Raw genomic sequence first — 18,198 nt, 5'->3', positions numbered from 1 at the left:
GCAGGATTCTAATGATAGCAGAATTGGGCCATGAACTTAGTTTCTTCAAGATAGTAGTTCCTCGAATAAAGGACTATTTAGGGATCTAATTTGTCTCATTTTAATGAAAATAGAAAGTTGAACTACATGGGGAGAAACTGTTACTGGCTTTCTCACTGGTGGAACTATCAGTTTCCATTGCTGAGTTTTGTTGCTAGGGATGGCAAGTCTGGGGCGGAGAAGCAGTGTGGAAGTGTGTATTATTATCACTTAATGGGTACAGAGGACATTTTAGCAACTTGCAGTAGTGAAACAGTAATAAATGGTTGCTAAGTATCAGCAATGACATGCTGCTTTAGAGTGATTTATTAAATGATATAAGATAGATTGATCAAAGTGGGCAGTTGCAGACTGTACTGCACTCAGTAGGTTCTGGTTTCTGCCTGTCTCTGATCGAGGCAAGTTCGTGTGTTTATGCACTTTGGTAACTGCTGAAAATTGCTGAACCCTGTGACCTTTGTTGAACTTTCCCTTTTTTGTGATATAAAAAATAGAAGATATTAGAGTGAAAATTTCAGTGTGTCAAAAGCTATGCATGGGTTGCTTAGATAATGCTTGTGCAAGGCTGTTTCCACTCAACTCTAGAAAATTTCTCACTGGAACTAACCACTTTTTGACGAGGAAAGTCATTAATATCCAGGATGGCTTAACAGGTCGCTGAAGGCAGCAGGCCAAAGATGTAGCCACCATTCTGTTGTCTTAGTCCATCCACCCCAGAAAGAAGCAATGGGAGCACCTAGAAAAACCAGGGGTGCATATGTACTTCTTTAATGAAGCACAGAGTAATGAATACGTGGGAGTCTTGTTTACAGTGGTATTTCTGTTATCTTTTGGGAGAAGATAAGTTCCCTAAACCATGAACACTGAGTACTAAAGAAGGAATTTCTCATATCAGAAACCTGGTAACATACTTCTGTTTTCTTGAGAACACAGGTCACCAGGAATGTATCACCTCAGGTATTTTCTTTTCAGTGACTTGGTGGAGAAGGTGACTACCCCTGTACCAAGATAACCAATTATGTTTTGTTGCCTCCCATCACTGCTTGGTTCTGATGGACTGTTAATCAGATGGTGAAGTAGTTGCAGCAGCTTGTGATGATGTAGAATGTTCTGTTCACTGTGGCTTGTGCTGTTGTGGGCTCTGAAATAACCCTGTTGTTTTCTCACAGTATCATTCTACTGCTTGTCAGGCACATCAGTCAGCTGCAAATCCTTCATCTTTTGCTTCTCATTGTTGATGTCATCCCAGAACCTTTTCAAGTAGGGGAGGCACGCAGAGATGCACAAACAAAAGCAAATCTGAACTATTTTTTCTGTAGGACTTCTTTACTGAGAGAAGTGGGTTGATTTATTCTCTGGGGAGGGGGAAGAGGCCCCTCCTATCAAGAGAAAAGGAAAAAAAACAGAAACTGCTTATCTTAGTGTCCTTCTACTGTTGTCCTCTGTCAGGTATGCCGAATGTTCAATAGTATAGAGACAGAGAACTGGTCGCTACCTATCATGTAAAACAGCTAGGGGAACCACTCAAGAAAACAAAATGACTTCATGTTTAATAAGAGGAAATATTTTTCTACATACTAGGGAACTTATGCAGAGTGTTCACTGCTAAAAAGTATCTCTGAAATTATAAGGATTCAGCAGAATTCAAGTAAACTTTCTGTGTTTATGTGACTAAGAAGCCAATTGGTAGGTATCATGGAAAATATATTTAAAAAAAAACAAAACCAACCACCAGAAACTCAGCTTAGGGAAGAAATAGCTTTTGTTTTAAGGCTCCAGCCTGTCTCCTTTCCCTTGAAGGGAAAGGGGAGGAGGTGTCATGGGGGGGGGGAATTTGTAGGAAATAAGTAAGTTTTCCTCCACGATATACATACGCATCTAGCTGGGAAGTATTCAGACCAGTTGGACATACACAAGTCCATGGGACCAGACAAAATGCATCCCAGAGTGCTGAGGGAGCTGGCTGGTGTCATTGTGAGGCCACTCTCCCATCACCTCTGAAGGGTCATGGCTATTGGGGGAAGTTCTTGTTGACTAGAAAAGGGCAAATGTCGCACCAATCTTCAAAAAAGGCAAAAAGGAGGATCTGGGGAAATGGCAGGTGGTCAGCCTCACCTCATTCGCCGGGAAGATTATGGAGCAAATACTCCAAAAAGTTGTTTCTGTGTGCATGAAAAACAAGAAAGTGGGAACAGCCAGAACTAATCCCTGGGGATTTTCAGATCCTGACTGGAAATGGCCCTGAGCAACCTGCTCCAATTTGACCTGCTTTGCACAGGGGCTTGGGCTAGAGACCTCCCAAGGCCCTTTCTGACCCTACATGATTCTGTCTCTCTAAATAGCGTTTTATACTGGCAGCTGCATAGTGGGAAATTTTTATGATACGTAAAATAACTTTGCTTTTAGCAAAAAAGTGAAAGGCGCCAAGTCTGCAAATGCGCAGTTAGCTCTGTGTGCAGCTAGTCTTAATTTCGGTGGAGCTTTTGCATTAACAAGCATGTGAAGCGATGATTGCTGGAGCTCCAGTGCGGTGCTGAAATGTTAACAGACAAGGGCGCCTACTGTACTTACCTGCGTGTGCTAACCTCCTTTTTAGTGTTTTTGTCCAAAGGCTCTCCGTATAATCCTGTGTTCTGAAGAAACTGCTTAATATTGTATGTGGCATCCAGCTCATAACCTACCATCCACATATCTGAATGATGAAATGTTGATGCTGCTTGAAGTGATAAATGTGCTGGCTCAATATGTTTGGCAAGGAAACCACAGTTAACTTCAACTGTAATTAGTTTCTCTTTCCAACCTCCCAGCATGATAAAGTGTCCTTTTAGTTTATCCTATAGTATCCTACTAGTATAGAATAACAACATTCATAAGTAGTTATTTTTCTGTTGCATTTTTGATGCCTTCTGGAGTGTGGAAAAAGTAGATGATGTTAGCTAGAAGGCAATCCTATCTGGAAAACTTTCAGCAATCTTGTCAGTTTCGTTTCTCCACACACAAATGATTTCTGTCATTTCAGATGATCTCGTTTTTATGGGGAATGGACTCTACAGCAGGATGCTATTAATTATGTTATTCTGAGAAAAAGACTGACAAAACCAAGAATCAAACTCTGATCTTTGGTGTCCCCAGTGCAGTACATAGCCGCCTCACTCATTTGCTCTAGTGGTACCTCAGGAGCCATGCTTATTCATGGCAGCAGAGATTCTAATGCAATATTTCTAGTAGGACATAGGTAATGAGGCTGCCTCCCTCTCTACAGTTGATGCTTTCACGTCAGTCCCCAGGAGTGCCTTTCTCACAGGCTAGACAATGCAGGTTTATCCAGCCTGTGATAAGATTAGGTAAACTGTGGCACCCAAAAGCTAGCAAAGTGAACACCCTGGCCACATCTCATTTGGATGTCAGGGTAAGGTCAGCACCACCCCTTGATTGGTGCCCGGATTTCCATAGGAAGAAAACCTGGGTATACAGCTATGGAGCATGCTACTAAGTCTGCTTACCTGGAAGACTGGAGGCAGGCAGAGCTTTGGAGCTATGTGCAAAGAAAGAGGCATGGATTACTGCAACTAGAGCAAATACTGGGTCTTCAGTGAGGTTGTTACGGGTTTATTGGGAAATTCGCTTGAAACTCTAATACGTTTGTCTTAATGCTGTTAAAAAGTTGGTTATATAGTGTATGCTGCTCTTTCTGTGGAAGAAATGACTATTTTATTGCATATTTTTTGTCATTAGTACATAGATTCCACAGAACTTGAACGTTCTACAGAAGCGGAGAACTCAGTGAAATATCACCAAGCATGGCACAAACTGTGCAAAGCAGAGTAAGTGGCATCGGGTATTCTGTATCCCAAATGCAGACCATGATATTTGTTTCACGCGATGAAAAATGCTTCAGTAAATCATTTCTCAATGCATCCAGACTTCTTGTAAAGGGATATATGTGCATGGTTGGTGACAGGCTTCAGACATAGCAAATTATAGTATCAACCTATATCCTCAAACTCTGCTTTAATCTCTCCAGACAAGTTGCAGTTTGACGGTTGGGTTTTTTTGGGTGGTTTTTGGGTTTTTTTTTTTTTTGTTAGCTAGACTTTCTTTACAGTGCAAGTCAGTTGTCAAAGATTTTTCTTTGTCAAGATGCATCATAGTGGAAGGTAGTTAGAGAAAAGCTTAGTAAATGCTGGTGACGCTCTGCAAATGTCTCTGTTAAGAATCATTGCCAGGATTTCAATTTGTATTTGTAAAGGGATGTTGTTTGTTGTCAAAATGCATTCATTTCTTCAGTATTACTTAGTAGACATAAAGTTTTGGTGTTAACATCCTCGAGTAGTGAATACGTAGTTGTTTATTTAAGCAGTAGGAATTTCACTGCGAAGCATGAGGTTGGCCAGATGAGAATTGGGGTGGGTAGATGAGACAAATCTCCAAATTTAGAGTTAAATTCTGTGTATTCTGAATGGTCATACAAAACATGCCTTTTGTGCATTGTGCTTGTTTTGTTATAACCTCAAAAGTCTTTCTTCAATTTGTATGGACTTCCTTTGCTGGCTTGATTCTACATGTTGGTTGCTTTTTATATGGCTATCATTACAGTGGCATTCTGGTCCCAGGAGGGTTTGGAATTAGGGGAACAGAAGGCAAGCTCCAAGCTATCTCCTGGGCAAGAACAAAGAAAAAACCTTTTCTTGGTAAGATTATTAGAGTCCAAATTTATTGTGTTTTGAAGGTGTATAGCAAGCTAATTGATTTGATTTAAAAAAACCCCAAACAACAAACACACACTAGGGAAGGATCCTGTCTTAGGGAAGTACGTGTGCTGTTGTGAATGTTTGCCTTGTAAATAATGCCCAGGGTCGTAGTCATGTACTACATCTGCTGTATAGGAAGGAAGAAAAAGAGTATCCCTACTCCAGAGGTTTTATTTGCTATATTCACATTTCATTTGGAGAGTCTTTGCTTCTCATTGTAATTAAATCAGCATCATTATAGATATTAATCAGTGTGCAGAAAACATAGGTGTCTTTGGACACATTTGCTATATTAAATAAGTTTTGTTGATTTACTGGTATATTTTATTATGGTAAAGTCTAAAGATGCCATCTGACCTATAAGCTAAGTGCTGTTTGTGTAAGTGCCTCTGAAGTTTTGCTTCTTGCTCCGTACTTCTTACAATTTTATAAGTGACTACTTTGACTAGTTGCCAAAGCAAAATTTGAATCTGGATATACGCAGGCTTTCAGCTTTTGTTTGTCTTTATTTTTTTATTGGTAAAATAGATGGGAGGAAAAAATATTTTTGAAAGGGCTTAAAGCACATAATTGTGTCACGTGTATTTACAGTGTGCCAAGTTTGAAGAGTGAGTTTTACATTGAGCAGCCATTTTTGTTTTAGCTTTTTTGGTAATTCTGTGTGTATACACTGGGTACCAAGATTTCTAAGCAGTCAAGTTTAAGACAGAACAGCAAGTACTTTGTCAGTCCTACTCTTTGTCCTGTTAAATTCTGGGGTTTTTGTTTTCTCTTCTAGGAGTTTGCCTGGGAATGCAATTGGCAGTTGTGGAATTTGCAAGAAACTGTTTGAATTGGAAAGGTGAGCTTAGTATGCTAGTGTGAATATGATTTGCTTAAAAGAAATTTTATTCCTTATGTGAAACGTATGTCTATTATTAGAACTATTATATAGATCCTATGATCATTAGGTACTTAGCTCTTGCAACCTGATCATCTTCAGCTAAGCACCCTGTGCTACCTTTCTGTACAAGGGAGTAACTCTTATGCAGATTGCTTGAAACCTGTTTCGTGATCTAAGGAGTGTAGGAGAAAATGTGCTTGCAGTTCACCTCTGTAGTCTCTTTCTGGAGTGCGCAGGTGGTGGGAGTAAAAAGTCAGAAGTGGTTTTCTCACTTGCTTTCATTAGTTGGAGTAGCCAAACCATAGCCACTGCAGTAGTAGTATGAAGAGATTTAGTTCACCAATGAAATTCTACTACTAAGAGCTGAGAGGAAAAGGTTTTGGGAAGTAGGAAAGGGAGTGTGTGTGACTGAGGTCATATGCTTCCCATGCTTGCTTCAAAAGTGATGCAGTATGTGTTTCAACATACAAGATTGTAGCTTACATGCAGACAAGCCCTAAAATGCCACAGAACTGTTATGATGAGTTTGTAGTACATGTAGAACAATGGAAATGTACTATGTTTGTTTTGAACTTCGGTTTCAGATGCAAATTCTACAGAATTTGACCCAGACACAAGAAACCCTGTCGTAAGTACTGATTTTTTTTTTCCTGCATATGTTTTGTGAACATACATCTTTTGTTAAAAAGGGAGAAAGGGAGTTACCTCTGTGTAAGTTAAGGTCTATTATATTTTTACATGGTAGGACATGAAGAGGTGTCCGCTGTCCCTATTCAGTATTGTTTAAAAAGGTATTTTCTTTTAATAGTCCCTTGCCTTCACCTGCTTGCTTCTGTGGTTTGCCTTAGCTTTATTTTTGTAATTTTTCTAATAGTTTCCTTGGCTGTAGACTGATGCTGGGAGTAGACAATAATGATTAGGTTGGCTTTACTAGAGAATAAAATATAAAGGGAAGCTGGAAAGTGTAGCACAAAGCTATTATCAAAATATGAATATATATAAATATATATGTGTATATATTATATATGTGTGTGTATATATTAAAAAAAAGTATATATTATACGTGTGTGTGTGTGTATGTCTTCAGCATAAGAAAGACACGGACCTGTTGGAGCGGGTCCAGAAGAGGGCCACAAAAACCTCTCCTATGAAGAAAGGCTGAGAGAGTTGGGATTGTTCAGCCTAGAGAAGAGAAGGCTTCGGGGAGACCTTATTGCAGCCTGTCAGTACTGAAAGGGGGCTTATAAGAAAGATGGCAGCAAACTTTTTAGCAGGGCCTGTTGCGACAGGACAAGGGGGAATGGCTTTAAACTAAAGGGGGGTAGATTTAGACTAGATAGAAGGAAGATGTTTTTTACGCTGAGGGTGGTGAAGCACTGGAAGAGGTTGCCCAGAGAGGTGGTGGATGCCCCATCCCTGGAAACGTTCAAGGTCAGGTTGGAGGGGGCTCTGAGCAACCTGATCTAGTTGAAGATGTCCCTGCCCACGGCAGGGGGGTTGGAGTAGATGACCTTTAGAGGTCTCTTCCAACCCAAACTATTCTATGACTATTCTATGATTCAATAAAAGGATAAGGATTATATGGAAAGCTGTTGAAAAATTCTTGTCTTTCCTTTACATAAATAGTATAAATAACCACTACACCCCTCCTCCCCCATGCCTCTCACAGTCCTCCTTTTGAGAAAAATTTCGGTGTTGTAGATATGACAGAGCTCTCTATCATATGCCAATGGTAGAATTTTAGAGTGGAGTTTTTCCAGGTATCTCCTAGTTCAGGAGAGTATGGTATCACATTGTCATAATAATAAAACTTAAAAATGATCAGTAAGAGACAGTTTGTAAGAAAATGAAAAAGAACAGAAAACTACATGTGAGAAATAAAGTAGTATCTTGGTGTAAGATGTAAATATCTGTTCTAGTGATAAATTAAGTGGGTTGCTCATAGTGACCTGCTGTTTCTGTATCAATTTCCTTCAAAAGAGTTTTGTTGGGATTTGTGAGTAAAATACATTTTTTCCACACCTGCTTAGTCTGAAACATGCAAATAGGAGTTTTTTAAAGCATTTGACCTGTTTGTCAAGGTTGTTTATATGCATAGGAGAGATAATCTAGTCTGAACTTTTGAAGGTAAATTAGAGACCTTCAGAGTTTCAGTGTGAGACTTGCTGCTAAAACTTGGTGGTGTTTGGAAATGTCCTCAGGTGAACAAAAGTAAACTTTGCATTTGACATCAAATTTATGGGTTTGCTGTAGTAAGAGGTCTCTTCCTTCACCCTTCTTGAATGTATGCAAAGACATACTCTTTCTCTGGAGGGATCAATTTCATAATAGCAGTATGTTGTAAAATGTGAAAGATGTTGAAAGCATACTGTAAATTTTTTTGGAAGCAAGAGTATGGGAGACTGATTCTGGGGCATCTTTGTTTCTTGAGCTTTTTAGTGCCAGTTTTATTTAACTTCTCATGACTGCGTTTCAGCTAGTCACCTCAGGTACCTTTTCAGGATGCAGTCAGATCATCAGGAGGGGGTGAGTCACCCTGTGGAACTGCTGGTTTCTCTCCGTTATTCTAAGGGTTGTTCACAGTAGCTGGCTCTGATGCAGAGCTCCACACTTAGCTGAAGTGAGGAACATGGATGCTTGTCTGCTGCAGCCCTACTGGCAGTTTCTACTATTACAGAAATTGTAGTGTGTATTAGTACAGTGTATCTAGGACAAAATTTTATTCCACAAGTAATTAAGTGATTTGCAGTTTACATTCAAGGGCAAGTAAGGTATATATGTTAGAGAAAATTATGCAGACATAAAATTAAGAAAATAATGGAGTGAATATATGTGTCATAGAAGATTAATACAGTGTTTACAATTGAAGCAGTATGCTTGCAGTCTGTATAATGGATATTCTTTTGTTCTGAGCTACGTTAAGGTTCTGAAATTGGTTGTTACCAGTCATATTTCAGCATCTTAATCTGATCTTTGACATCTCAGTTCTGGGCAAGAAACAGATGTAAATCATTCCAAGGGGGAAATTTGCACTATCGATAATTATAACTGCTAAATAATCTGTCTTAGCAGAGTCCATCTTGTGCTAAAAACTGTTTAGATATTCTATATAATAACAAATCAATAAAGACAATTGGAAGAGAAGCAGATTAGCGAAGCTTGTGAACTACTGATGTAGATGTTTCATTATCCAAGAAAGTTAATTGGAAACACTGTATCAGCACTGATAATATCTTGTGATGCCACTGTGTCGTTCAACTGAGTGCTAACTTAGGACCAAAGCAGTGTACTTTTCTTTTGGTTCCTGTTCGTTTGGAAACTGAAGAGGGAGAAGAAAGGCACTGGTGAGGCAGTAGTTCTATTTCCTTTAATCTTTGAGAAGGAGGAAAAAAGACAAAAGTTCAAATCTGTAGTTTGGCAGGGGAACTCAGGGGCAACCATAAAATATGCAGCTACTTATATCCCTTCTTAATTTGCTAAGCGCTCAAATACTCAGAACTGTACTCACCAAAGTTAATAGTTTCTTCTAAAGTGCATATAAAGTATCTTGGGCTACTTTGCTTTCCTTTTGTCAGCATCAATGGAAATTTGAACCTTTTTTATTAGAAATAAAAACTGAGATTGTCAAGTAAACATGTAACTCACAATTAGGCTTCCAAAGGAAAAACAGGTGGCTGAAATAATGAGAAATTATATTACTGGCAACTGTCTCTCAATTAAAATAACACAAGTTATTGTACTATAGAAGAGCATTGTCTGCATTAATAAAAAGTTTTGAGCATCATAAAAGGTTTTTATGTGATGAGGCAATTGTGACTTGTTCTGTTTTGAACAATAACGTATGCATAACTGAATGTGCAAATGTAGAGAGTTGCCTGCAATGCTGAATATCTGTTTCATTTTAGCTGTTCATCTATTTCTACTGACTATCATTACAACAATGTTGCTCAACCTGGGTTCTGCAAAAGCACCCATCAGTAACTTTATATAGGAGGGAAACGCTGTATAACCCTCTATTGCTTGTTTTGGGGAATATTGATATCAATTATATTAGCGTGTAAATGACTGCAAGTATTGTAGAGTTAAGATTTCAAATACCTTGGAAAAAATAGTAGCCTCTGAATACAAAAAATGGAAGTTAATGACTTAATAATGTAAAACAGGCAAAATTGTGTTTTTAAAGTACTGTAGGGGGGGAAAAAATCCCTAAAGCTGAATATCTGTGATGAAAACTTGAAGGAAATGAGACCTAGAATTTGAAATTTTTAATAAGCTGTGATTTATTAGCTGTGTTTGAGAGATTTTAAGTTGCTATTAGATATTTTCATTTAGGCTTAAGTTACAAATGTGTACTCTGAAGAAAAAAACCCAAAAAACCTCTGATATGGCAGTTATCTGTATTCACCAGACCATACCATTTACACTGTCAAAATATCACTTTAAGGTTTTGGCTTCGGTTCCCCTTTAACATGGGTTTGATTTCAGTAGGGAAAATGAGGTAGGTACACGAGCACTGATTACAGTCCCTCGAGTCCTTGATCTCATCTTCGTTTATTATTTGCAGGTTATGTTCCCATCATATATTCTTAAGCTTTCTGCTTTACTTTCTAGCCTTTTGGATAATAATGACAGGTAAATTGTTATTGTTCTTTGCAGGAAGATAGCTGTTCAGAAAAGTAATGCATTTGCTTGAGAGTAGTGATTAGCATGGGTTTTCTGTTGCAAACGATAATTTTAAAATTAATTCCTTTAAAGGGAAACTCTGTAGTCTGTGAGCTGCTAATGAACTGGATTCACTGGATGGCAAAAGAGTTATTTGTTTTGTTCTATATCCCTTGTCTTCCTCTACTATTAAAGTTAGATTTTTTTTCTTTTTGGATGAGCCTTTTAATTATGTTCTTCATCAATTTTATTGCAAATGCATTGGGGGGGGTGGGGTGGGGGAAGACTCTTTCCAGAAATAATTCTAATGCACTTCTTTTTTTTTTATTTAAAAAAGCTAATTTTAATTGTGACCGCTGTTCTTCATGTCCTATTGCATCTTGTGTAGGATCATGAAACTTCAGATACTGCACTGGGTAAAATAATAGGAACTCAATAAATTGTGCAGAAATATATTTTGCCAGTAGGTGACACTCTTATAACATGTTTGTTTCTTGATGCCCACTTTTCCTATTCAGGATATCAGTAACCTGACTGAATTAAAAAGTTTCTAAGGTTGTCTAAGAGATGAAAACGAACATATGTCCCACTCGTGCAAAAGCACCTCTTAAAACTCTGTGATTTTACTCTGTGTGTAAAGTAGCTAACGTAGCTTAGTAAGGAGATGTGTGTGGGGTATGTTTAGTTTTGAAACCAAAGCATATTGTTAATTTAGAATAATTTTTTTTCATAAACCAGAAAAAAGTAATAAATATTATGATTTTCTTGTCTTTGCTTCCAAGAAACATAACACATTTTAACAACTGAAGGGTTTGTGTAAAAGAATGGCCCAGGAGCCTGTTAGAACATTCATATCATGTTTAAATATCATCATTTTTGAGGCTTCTATTCATGCATCACTGGTGTGGAGTACTTTATTCCTCATTTCATGGACAGGAAATTCAGGGATAGGAACCACTGTAGTATGGGATCTTGAATGCACTTGATAGGCTTTGCAATTAAGCTGAGTCTTTAAGTCCTTAAGTAACTCTGAGATTTAACTGATTTATCAGGATAATGGATGATGTTGGTGTTAAAATTCAGTCCAAAATTCCAAGTTCTCTAGTAGGATTAGTGCCTAATCCACTGAATTGTCTTCAAAATTTCCATTCTTATATTCTCTTCTTTTTCACTAATTTCCTCTTAAAGTAAATAATAATGCCCATGAATTACATGTGTGGAAGTACATATGTCACAGGAAATCATGCAATGAAAAGGTTAAAACTGCACCAAATCAATGTAATGTATGTTTTAATTGCAACAGCAATCGCTCAGTTCCTATAAATACTTATGTATTCCCATTTACAAGAGTCATATCAAAAAAAGTACATACTTATGTAAATATAATTTAAAATGAACATGTAATGTTACACTCATACTTAGCACTGTTAGATTGTTATTGAAAATAACTACTTTATGTTTTAAAAATTTGAACTGTTTACTGTCTGGAAGTGCCGCCTTACGTGGATGATGAAACTCAACTGGGAGAAGTATTGGATAGTATTGTCACATCTTCCCTTTTGTGTGTTTTAGAAACCTTTTGATTTGAATTGCTCTGGAGGTCAAAATAATAGCTCAGGTAAAACAGGGTTTGTTAAATGACACTTTCTCAAATGTAGAGTGAAATAGAAACAGGTAGTTCTGAAATAATTGTGAGGCAGCTTAGCTGGGAAGCGCGGCTAGCGAATGTGCAGGAAACACAATACAAGACATACTTCGTTATATGTCAGATCTTTATTCTGTACGTTTTAAAATTGTAACAAATCTGTGGGTTTAGGTGTACATACAATGTACATGACCACCAGGCTCCTCCTCTTCAAAGCAGTGATATTCATTCTTGCAGATGCCTTATTGTCCTGTACCAGTTATCTTTTTTATAAGCACCACAAACTCATCAAAGCTGACACTTCCATCATTATTTTTGTCCAACGATTTAATTATGTTATCAAGTGAGAATGAATCCTGTTTTTATAGGAAAAGAATTAAAAAAAAAAAAAAGAAATAAATAGATTGCCATGACTATTTTCCTGTGAGGAATATTGCCAAGAAGTGATGCAGTCAGTGTTACTTGAAGGTGTTACTGGTAGTGTATTTACCAGTTTTTCTGGTTAAACTAGAAATACAATGCCTGCTATTCCCTGCCAAAAATGTTGACAAAGATACGATAACCATTTGAGAAGTATCAAGTATTATTCAGACAGGTAACTTCAGTCTTGTGGGTACATTTGGAATTTAGGAAATGGAGCAGGTGGAATAGCTGCAGCATGTACATAGTTGCCAATAAAAATTAATGTGTATACCACCTACTGCTTTATTAGGTACTAATTTGGGCCCTGCATAGACTATTTGAAAACGTTTTGCTACTTTCATTAGACTTTGGACGAGGACCTGAGGGGCTTTTTCACTCCCCTCTTCCCATTTTTACTAGGAATACCATATTCACTGTTGAAAAATTCTTGCTAATGTATTAAATCTAGTTTAGATTATTAGCTCCTTTTATTTGTCAAGTCTGGTAATATAGTGCATGTAACATCCTGATGCAGTGAGTATTCTGATAATATCCCTGATCAGGCTAGTTAAATAATATAAACCCAATTTATAATTTAAATTTTTAGAATGTTTTCTTTCTTCATACTTTATGTCTACGCATGTTTTGTAATGTCCTGTCCTGCTTTTATGTTGATTTATTATGGTGCCATATATTTCTGCAAACAGAGTAGATGCCTGAAAATGTCTGCTATCCAGACAGAAAACATCAGTATTGCTTTTCCTGAATACTTCAATTTCCTCCTATCTGGGAAAATGGGTATGGTGCTAAATTGTCTACAGCTAATATAAAAAGCATTATATTTCTGAGTTTGCTGTCACATGTCCTATTAATTTTTGGCAGTTAATTTCTGACATGTTTTTTAAGGGAAAAACACCTTTCTGTTTTATTAGTGTGGGGTTTTTTTTTAATTAGCCACTTCATGTTAATGAAATGACTAAAATGGATTACTGTAGTTCTTAAAATACTGGATTATTCTATTGAGGTGCAACTTCTTTCAGACCTTTAGCAAAAGTTGCTTTTGTCAGCTATCCAAAACACAGTATTTAAGGGTTTGTCTAGCAAAAGAATCTAAATTGAGTACTAATCCAGTTCAGGAAAGGTCTGGCAGAGAATAGATATGAAATCAGAACCTAGATTTTTTCCAGCTACAGGAAATGGGTATTTCTCTCTCTAGCTTGGTGGCATCTCTTTTCTTTACTTGGCATCTTTCTGGAATGGCAAAACTTCTTTTATTTTGTGATGGTGGGAACTTAACCTAGATAGAAATTGGCTCATGTCTCTTACTTTTAAATTTGTCCTACTGATTTTCTTGGTTTATAGATTTTTCTATATATTTTCTAGATTCAAGATTTATTATTTAGACTGAAACAAAAAATATTTTATAAGACTCAGATGCAATTTTCTAGGTGAAATTCGGCTTACATAAAAAAAACCCAAACAAAACAGCTTCTTAGATTTTTGCATTTTATTTCATAGGGCTTTGTTATAAACTGCCTACTCAGATATCTGTTTGGAGCTACTGTTCATTAATGTGAATGAAGTTTTATCAGATGACCCTTATTTAAGGATTATTTATGGAGTCAGTGAAACCATTTGGGCACAATAATCTGCCTTGCAACATCATTGCCTGTATTTCCTTTTCCTTTTTCCTATCCATTTCACAGGAAGCACAGTGAATATAATAAGAGTGAAACTTACCTTTAGGTACTGTGCGAATTGATTCTGAAGTAGATTTTTCAGCCCACCGATGGACAGTGCACTGGTGCTACCCTCCATTAAAGCATACTGGGTAAAATACTTCAGAAGGTTATCACTGAGTAAATGTTCCATGTTTCTCAGATGTTGTCTTGAAGAATAACTGCAAACAAAGCAGACAATAACAATCCTGTGCATCAGAATTTTGAAATACATCTGACACCCTGTTCATTGGTTTACTAACCATGTGAAATGATTAATACTTAACCTAGATGAAAAAAAGGTTTGTTTGTTTTTTTCCCCTGTAAAACTGGATCAACTCTACCAAGAAAAAAAATAATTGAAGTTAGGTTCAAAGATTTGAAACACCCAATATCTTTAGGTTATGCTTACCTCACTCAAAATCCAGAGCTTTCAAATATATCCAGCAGAAGTGAGAGTCTCAGACTGGGGCAACCTTTATAGTTGCTTGCATGCTCCACCCTAATTATGAAACTAGCATTTGTCATTGAGTCAGTACACTAGTTTTATTGTGTTTTCAGTAGTCAAAGAAATAGAGAAATAGCAGGAGAAATGAGTAATTTTTTTTTTACCTCTGAAATGCGTCGGCATCAGCATCCACCACTGCACTCGATGTAGGTTTGCTTGATCTTTATAGGCCATCCTGGAGAGGTTTTCTCTCTTAAATTTCTGTATTTTACACTTCAAGTTGTACCACACCCAAAGAAGCCTGAAAAACGCTCCTATGGGGATATGTATAGCATTTGTTATTATAATGGACTTTTGAAAAATGGTAAGTAGAAATTTGTTTTAAAAAGATCCAGATAAATTAATAAAATATGAAGAAGCTACTTGCCCTTTATGTGAGTTGGTAATCAATCACCAGTGCCAAAGCCAGTTCTCCAAATTTCATGCTATTTCTTAGCACAGGAGAGTGATAAATTTCCTCTGGGATAAATTATTGGTTGCTACTATTAAGAATCAAAACACTCCATGACGGGAATGGAAAAAGACTGAAGCATTCTAAATGGGAAAGGTAAATCTAAGGTTCTGAAAAACGGTTCCTTCTTGGGAAAACCTTTATAACTGAGTATCGTGTTCTGCAGGTTCAGAAATCATGTTCCGTTGATGGTCTATGGGGCATTTTTGAGTGATATTCAGCCTGTGGTTGATGCTTCATGACCCAACACTGCTGGTTTTGCAACTTCTGAGTTACTGGCTCTGGCTGTGGTTTCTACATGTGGTTTCTAATCTGCTTGGTCTGCTGTTGTAATTTTTTGGTGCTTAGCTCCATGCTCACTTACTAGATCTTTCACCCTGTGCATCACTTATTGAGAACCAATCGTCATTGCATCACTTATAACTCTGAGCCAAGAACTTTGTGGGTCTGTAGGAGATGAGTGGGTTGGAAGGGGTGTTTTTGGAACTGCGGGTGTATGGGTCTGGGGTTCCATGACAGGTAAAGTAGGAGGTTTCCTGAGACGTCTAGGCAAGCTTTGCTGGATGAATCATGTAGATACATACCTTGCATTAGCAGCCTGCTTGCATGTGCTTATACTCACTTCCCAAAGTGTCAGAGAGAGGATTATTAGAAGAGTCCTCCAGAGATCATATAATTCATTCTTCCCTTTGCCCTAGAGTGGGGTCACCAGTATTTATGTTGGATATCTGCTTAAGATATTCTTAAGTGCCTTAAATAATGGGGACTCCACAACCTCCTTATCTGGTTCATTCCTTGTGGTTCCTTATCTTACTATTAGACAATATTACTAATGTCCACATGTCTTGCTGCAGTTAAGCCCTTTGCTTCTCCTGTCCCCACAGATAGGGAGAACAGACCTATCGTCTTCCTTCTTAAAATGGCCTTTAACATGTCAGAGAAATCCCCTGTCCTTCTTTTTTGGTTCAGAAATCCTTGCTAGTTTAGTCTTCCTTTGGGAGTCCTGCTTCTTGGATCTACTCATCTTTTCTTGACTTTCCCCAGTTGGTTCCCATCCTGCTTGAGATGCTATGTCCAAAGCTGTACAGCTTGTTCACCACTCTGGGCGCTCATGGTGTTGCAGATTTAAATAGTGCCTGAAGCACTTGGTTGATGAGGAGAACCTGTATGTCATTTTACAAGGAGGTGGCAGGCTATAGGTCTTCAATAGTGGAAGACTTTGTCAAGTTTCTTGACGCTTTATTTCAAGCTTGTTGTGGGGAGGACAAATACACTGATTTCAAATTCAGTGCGAAAGCTTGGCATTAGCTTGAGGGTCAGAGAACTGGGGTTAGGCATCCCCAAATCTTTGTCCAAGCCAACTGAGGGATGAAGCTGGAAATGCATTTTCTTCTGTGTTTGCTTTTTGGCTCAACAGAAAGTCAAGAGCTGCTGTTGTCATCACTAGCAGAACCTCTACTGCTGCTACGGTAGATGGTGGTAGCAGTGCAAGCAAGTCTGGGAGTCCTGGTCTAGAATGCATTATATGGGTTAGGGCAAGTCCCATACACCGAACAGGGGCGTGAGCTCTGTGGTCATTTATGACAATGATAATCATAAGTCCTTTTCTCTTCCTCTGTAATCCACAAACAAAATGAAAAACAAACTCTTTTTCCTTCCATCCTGTTTTCCACCTTTGGTAAATAGTGCAATTTTAGTAGTAGTGCATGACCAGGTGATCTGCTAAGGCTTCTGCTCCCCATCTGCTAATTATCCTTGCCTACAGCTCCTGCCTGTGGTAGCCTCACCACGCTTACTGCTTTATCCCTTTTGGAAGCAGTGTCAGGAAGCTGGTGTGCCTGATGTGTATTGTTGACATTACAGTATTTGCAAAACTTTTTTTAAGTATTCAAATGACTTGTCTTTACTTGTACCGAAGGCACCTCCTTGTCTTGAAGATGTAGTAGTAAGATGCTTAATAGTATGGAAGAAGAATTGCATTTCGAGGGATCACAACTCAAGGAATTCAGCACATTAGCCTTGCTAGTTTATTAAGGGTTCGTTAAAGAACACCACCTAATTGCAAAACAGCATAACCAGTTTTACTGAAACATCTTCCCGTGGAAGTGAGAGACCAGTGTCTGGAAATTTAGGTGACCTGCTTAAGAGTTGCACAAGAGTTGTGTGTCAAATCTGGGGATGAATCCAGTCTCCTCAGATCAGCTTTATTCACAAGGTACTGTAATCTGTAAGAGGCTATCTGCATGAGAGAGTGGCAGAGTTGGGATTTGTAGTTTGATCTCCCAACTCTTTGTCTTCTTCTCTCTCATATAGACGGCAGTGCCCTCCTCCAATAATTTGTGTGGCATCTCTGAACTCTGTATCAGAATCAGCAACAGAACTCAGTTTAACAGGCCCCAGTACACTTCTTTGCCAGAAGACCCCTTTGTAAGACATAAGTGCTATTCTGAGATAGGTACAGTTTATCCAGCAGAACCCAGCAATGACAGGATGATATCCAGGGGTAAGGAATTCTGGACGCTGACCAAGAATTCGAACAAAAGTAGAGGAAGATAATGTATTACTGTTGCCACTATTAGATGATGTGTGACTAGCAGATAGCAGCATTTATCTATGCTGAAGAACAGCACTTGGTATGAAGCTTTGATGTCTGTGCAAGCTGACTCCCAGTGTAGAAGCAGCAGTCCATATTTGGTTACAGTGTTTTGCTGCTCTTTCTTGGATGTATGAATATATATTGTTCCTGCAGTTTATGACATAATTCAATTGGGTTTGCCCTGGGCTAGAGAAATCATGTTAGTAAGCACCGTATCCTTTTGGAATTGACATTTTTATTGTAGCTTAGATACAAAACCATTAGCAAAAAAAGAACTAAGCTGATGATGTGTTGTAAGTCTGTTTAGGGATGCACATCACATACATGTCCCTGTGATGATTGTGTGTCGTTTTCTTTCAGTGATGGTGCCTGCAGATTCAATTCACTCAAAATTAGCTATTGCTGAGTATTGCCCTAGTAAACTGGTTTGCTGACATATTTGGAGAAAGCAATTCCAATCACATTGGAGGGTAAGAGGATACAAGTTGCGGGGATGACTGAATTTTGGGCACCACTGCTAGTGGTAGGAGTGGTGAAGCTTAT

At 38.1% G+C, this 18,198-nt stretch overlaps 2 protein-coding genes across 6 annotated transcripts in view; one reads left to right on the top strand and one right to left on the bottom strand.

Annotated features, from left to right (window-relative positions):
- CTPS2 (CTP synthase 2) overlaps window positions 1–18,198 on the top strand; it is a 77,795-nt gene that overhangs the window by 18,033 nt on the left and 41,564 nt on the right. For all 5 annotated transcript variants that reach the window (XR_663680.1, XM_009325473.1, XM_009325474.1 and 2 more), the window contains exons 10-13: window positions 3,775–3,863; window positions 4,636–4,730; window positions 5,569–5,631; window positions 6,258–6,301. Coding sequence is in view for 4 of the 5 variants with exons in the window: in XM_009325473.1 (XP_009323748.1) it covers window positions 3,775–3,863; window positions 4,636–4,730; window positions 5,569–5,631; window positions 6,258–6,301 (291 nt within the window). In the remaining variant the exon portion in view is untranslated. The remainder of the gene's footprint in view (window positions 1–3,774; window positions 3,864–4,635; window positions 4,731–5,568; window positions 5,632–6,257; window positions 6,302–18,198) is intronic.
- S100G (S100 calcium binding protein G) lies at window positions 12,223–14,254 on the bottom strand. The gene is made up of 2 exons (XM_009325471.1): window positions 14,123–14,254; window positions 12,223–12,336 (listed from the first exon to the last, which is right to left on the bottom strand). Exons 1-2 carry the CDS (start codon window positions 14,252–14,254, stop codon window positions 12,223–12,225), a joined length of 246 nt encoding a protein of 81 aa, XP_009323746.1.

Source organism: Pygoscelis adeliae, unplaced genomic scaffold (genome assembly GCF_000699105.1).
Source record: "Pygoscelis adeliae isolate BGI_AS28 unplaced genomic scaffold, ASM69910v1 Scaffold386, whole genome shotgun sequence".
Lineage (NCBI taxonomy): Eukaryota > Metazoa > Chordata > Aves > Sphenisciformes > Spheniscidae > Pygoscelis > Pygoscelis adeliae.
The sequence above is the reverse complement of the archived record's forward strand: the minus strand, read 5'-3'. Positions and strand labels throughout refer to the sequence as shown.